At 47.7% G+C, this 4,222-nt stretch overlaps 1 protein-coding gene across 3 annotated transcripts; it reads left to right on the top strand.

Moving 5' to 3' along the window:
- The first annotated feature begins 356 nt into the window (after positions 1-356).
- ARL4A (ADP ribosylation factor like GTPase 4A) lies at positions 357-2,803 on the top strand. Of its 3 annotated transcripts, none has more exons than XM_032483930.1 (3): positions 358-812; positions 1,410-1,528; positions 1,966-2,803. In XM_032483930.1, exon 3 carries the CDS (start codon positions 2,056-2,058, stop codon positions 2,656-2,658), a length of 603 nt encoding a protein of 200 aa, XP_032339821.1. In that variant the 5' UTR covers positions 358-812; positions 1,410-1,528; positions 1,966-2,055; the 3' UTR covers positions 2,659-2,803. The 3 variants fall into 3 exon arrangements, with proteins under 3 accessions (XP_032339823.1, XP_032339821.1, XP_032339822.1); XM_032483931.1 differs by having other exon boundaries at positions 359-812; positions 1,969-2,803; XM_032483932.1 differs by lacking the exon at positions 1,410-1,528 and having other exon boundaries at positions 357-812; positions 1,969-2,803.
- Positions 2,804-4,222: the final 1,419 nt, after the last annotated feature.

Here is a 4,222-nt window from a genome sequence, read left to right as displayed (position 1 = left end):
CAAACGCAAATAGAGTCAGAATTATCCAGTGGAAAGCATTATGCATTTAGGGACTAGGCTTTAAGTTCTAGGACTACCACTAATTTTCCTTGGGTTATTAGAATCAGCCAGTGGATTTCCTCATCTGTAAAACCGGCAGATTTCTACCTGTCGCCACCTCACGGAGATATTGCTAGGATCACGTGACAACATTTATTTGCTTTGCAAAAGGAGGGTGTGTTACAGACACCAGTCCAGCCCAAGACGCTCTGGGCAGCTACTGAGGTACATCCACGTCACTCCGTTATATAAGGTGCCCGCCCGTCCGTTGTCCTCTGAAATCCCTAACCCTGCGTCAGCGGCCACCGCGCCGAGGACGCCATACGATGCCCTGAGGGTAGCCGGCGCAGGGTGGGACCACCTGGGTGGGGCTCGCCGGAAGCTAGCGGCCGGCTGCAGAAAGCGTCTGACACAGCAGCGGCTCTGGGGGCTGAGACCGGAAGCCCCACCCGAACTGCCCACCTCCGGCGCGCTAGGCCGGTTCGAATGTGACCTTGTTTTGGCGTTGCTAGGAGACCGGCTCCCGTACGCCCCCCACGGGCCGGCGTCCCGGCGTGCGCTGGAAGGGGGCGGGGCTGTGGCCAGCGCCGGGGGCGGTCGGCGGAGCGCCGTTAGGGCAGCCTGGCGCGCGGCGCCCGCCCAGCACCCCGGGAAGCGGCGCCTGGTCCCTGGCCACCGCCCAGGCCTCGCTGGTGTTCCCCGGCTGGTAACTACGCGCTCCCGAGCCGTTGTGAGCCACGCTGGGTCCAGGCGAGGGAAAGACGGTTAGTCAGGTGAGCCGCAGCGGGGCGGGCAGCTGGTGTGGCCACGCCCTGCCGAGGGAGAGAGCCGGCCGGGGGTTGGGGGGCGAGGTGAAGGGCTCCTGGGTGCCAAAGGGCGGGCCGTTCACGCCAGGAGGCCGGCGCGGCCGCTGGGTGGGTGGCGCAGGTCGGGTCTTTCACGTCAGGAGGCCGGCGCGGCCGCACGCAGCACCCTCCGGCCAGCGGACAAAGGGTTAAGGCGCCGGCGGTGACCGAGGGCCCCGGATGTGAGAAACGCGGCGCAGCGTCCGTGGGCCGCGCTGCAGGTGCGCCCGGGCGGGCGGAGCGAGCCAGCTGGTGGGGGCCGGAGCGACTGCTGAGGCTCCCCCTTCCCTGCAGGGGCCGCTCGGCTCCCTCCGCAGGTGCCCTGTTTTCTAACTTGAGGGCAACAGGTGGTGCCTGCGGACCGAGGGCGAGCCCGCCACGCTGAGAGCGGCAGTTGCTCTCACCAATAAGGGCGCGGGGGCGGTAGTGGCAGGGTCGCGCTGACGCAGGTGGCCAATGGGATTTGAGCTCAGGGGTGGGCCGTGAGGAGTGGGCGTGGCCGGACTCTGAATCCACGGTTTCTAGTGCGGCGATCGCCAGAGCTGCGTGAAGAGCTAAGCAGAGTGAACTGGGGTTCTTCTCCGCCCTCGCGTTGAAAAGCCTACCCATGCTTGCTCGTTTGGACCCCGTCTCCAGTTCAGGAGGTGAGAACTTTGTGGGTTTTTTACTGGGAGGGTGGCTGAGGATAATAGTGACCTTGGGTCTAATGTTAAACATGTGGAATTAGATCCTGAAGATCGGATTATGTCTTACAAATTTTCTGCCAAAAAAGGCACTTCTGTGGTTATTGCGACTTGGACCAGATGCAGGTGACTAGGTTGTCTCCGGAATGAGGTGCTTGAGGTCTAGGGATCCAGGCGAGTAAAGTATATATTACTGAAATTTCAGTGAATGTTAAAATATTTCAATGGCAATGATTACTCTGTCTTTTGCCTTGGGTTTTGTACGTCTCATATCTCTTTTGGTTTGTTTACTGAAGCAAGTTTTATTTATCAGGTTCCTCGTGTTGCTTATTTTAGCAGAAAGAAAACAGGTGTAGTCCATTATTTCACAAGAATAACTTATTCGTTTTCCCCCTCAGCAGTGTTGTAGCTGGATCCCCTAGGAAGAGAAGTTCTAAAGCAGTAAGAAGAAAGCATTTTCTATTTGGAACACATATTTGCAACTGGAAATGGGGAATGGACTGTCAGACCAGACTTCTATCCTGTCCAGCCTGCCTTCATTTCAGTCCTTCCACATTGTTATTCTTGGTTTGGACTGTGCTGGAAAAACAACTGTATTATACAGGCTGCAATTCAATGAATTTGTAAATACCGTACCTACGAAAGGATTTAACACTGAAAAAATTAAGGTAACCTTGGGAAATTCTAAAACAGTCACTTTTCACTTCTGGGATGTAGGTGGTCAGGAGAAATTAAGGCCACTGTGGAAGTCCTATACCAGATGCACAGATGGCATTGTGTTTGTTGTGGATTCTGTTGATGTCGAAAGGATGGAAGAAGCCAAAACTGAACTTCATAAAATAACCAGGATATCAGAAAACCAAGGAGTCCCTGTACTTATAGTTGCTAACAAACAAGACCTGAGGAACTCATTGTCTCTCTTAGAAATTGAGAAACTGTTAGCAGTGAGTGAACTGAGTTCATCAACTCCCTGGCATTTGCAGCCCGCCTGTGCAATCATAGGAGACGGACTGAAGGAAGGACTTGAGAAACTACATGATATGATAATTAAAAGAAGAAAAATGTTGCGGCAACAGAAAAAGAAAAGATGAGTGGTGTTACTTTTTCTGTCTGTGAAGTAGGTTTTCTCTGGTCTGATTTTGACAAACGGAAGAGTGTCTACAGCCTGGTTTGCCTGCCTGCCCTCCTGGATGCTGTTAAAGCTTTGTTTTGTTGAACAATCAGATGCCCAACTCTATTGCCCTGTGGAAGATGAGTAAATGCAGTCTTTCTTAAAATGGTCTCCTCTCCCTACCCGACAAATCTTCTGGTACTTACCATTTTGGGAAGTCAAGCGAGGATAGTAAATTGATCAGAAAACAGTTGTGGAAATTTGACCTGAAGTTAGTGAAATAAAACTTTGAAGAATGTCTGCCTGGTGTTTTGTGCTTACATCTTTTGGGGGGAAGCCTTTGCAAGGAAATTGCATGCCAGGCTTTGAATGTGAAGATAAAATGCTAATGAATGGAAATGTTAAGGTAGATTATTATATATACAGCTATGTTGATCACATTGGTCCAACCAGTAAGGGGCAAGGAGGAAGTGTCTAGTTTTTTAAGTTTTGGCCAGATGAACTTTGACATTTTCTGGAATCAAATACTGTAATGCTATGTCTTAATTCTAGACGATGTTTAAGTTGTTCTGACTTAAAATAATAAAAAGGTATTTGGGGCATATTCAAGTGCATGGATTAGTTTTCCAGACAAAGCATGTTTTGGTGTATAATCTTTTATTTTTTAGAAGTAGCTATGCATCTTTCTACATGGTCTGGTTTAAAACACCTTTTTTTGGGATCTAGGGCTATTACAGAAATGTTTGTTGTCAGAAGCACTTTCAGTTGAAGAACCTAAAATAATTTGCTTAACTCTTTTATATGGTAAATTTGGGCATGTACACTAATCTGAAATGCATATGCTTGGATATATGTATGGATTTATGAAGAAAGCAATCGATGAATTCAGTCAAAAGGATGTAATTACAATATATGGTCTCTAAAGTATTCCAGTTGTAAAATACTTGTTTTATTATATTTGCTAGCTGAACACAGATGTGGTTTTTCATATATTTTTGTAGTGTTTTGAGAGGAGCAGAAGCTTTATAAACACCGCCTAATGCACTGTGGGGGGAATATGTAAGAGAGATCCTATATGTGCTCTGAGCTTTAATTTTTTTGTTTACAAACTGAACAGTGTTATGTAGGCAATCCAGTTCTGATTGTAAGGTAGGAAGAAATGATGGAGTACTGCAGATAAGAATTACGAGTATAGAAAATGAAGGGGTAAGTAGCAAAGCTATGTTTTGCAAAAATTCGCTGGTGCTGTTTACGTTGGAATCCAAAAAATCCCTCTAAATTAGAAGGAGGAAAAACCTTTACCTAATTCTTATCTACAGGTAAAGACTCAACTTCCATTGATCATAATATATTAGCAAATGGACATAATTTCTGTGTGTAAAGCCCAAAGCTGTTTGTTCTGAAGATAACCAAAAGAAATGCACTTTGCTAGCAGGGTTTTGTTTTGGTTTGGGGTTTTTCTGTGTTTTTTTTTTTTTTTTTAAATGGAGTTTTTGGAACCTGGATTCCTGTTACACACAAAATGAAGTAGCTTCCTGTGGAGC

The sequence above is a fragment of the Camelus ferus genome, chromosome 7 (genome assembly GCF_009834535.1).
Source record: "Camelus ferus isolate YT-003-E chromosome 7, BCGSAC_Cfer_1.0, whole genome shotgun sequence".
In the NCBI taxonomy this organism is placed as follows: Eukaryota; Metazoa; Chordata; class Mammalia; order Artiodactyla; family Camelidae; genus Camelus; species Camelus ferus.
Note: the sequence above shows the minus strand (reverse complement) of the source record. Positions and strands in the feature narration are given on the sequence as shown.

Bases quoted from the DNA above. Each gene is read 5' to 3' on its own strand.
- ARL4A (XM_032483932.1), top strand. From the start codon at position 2,056: ATGGGGAATGGACTGTCAGACCAGACTTCTATCCTGTCCAGCCTGCCT.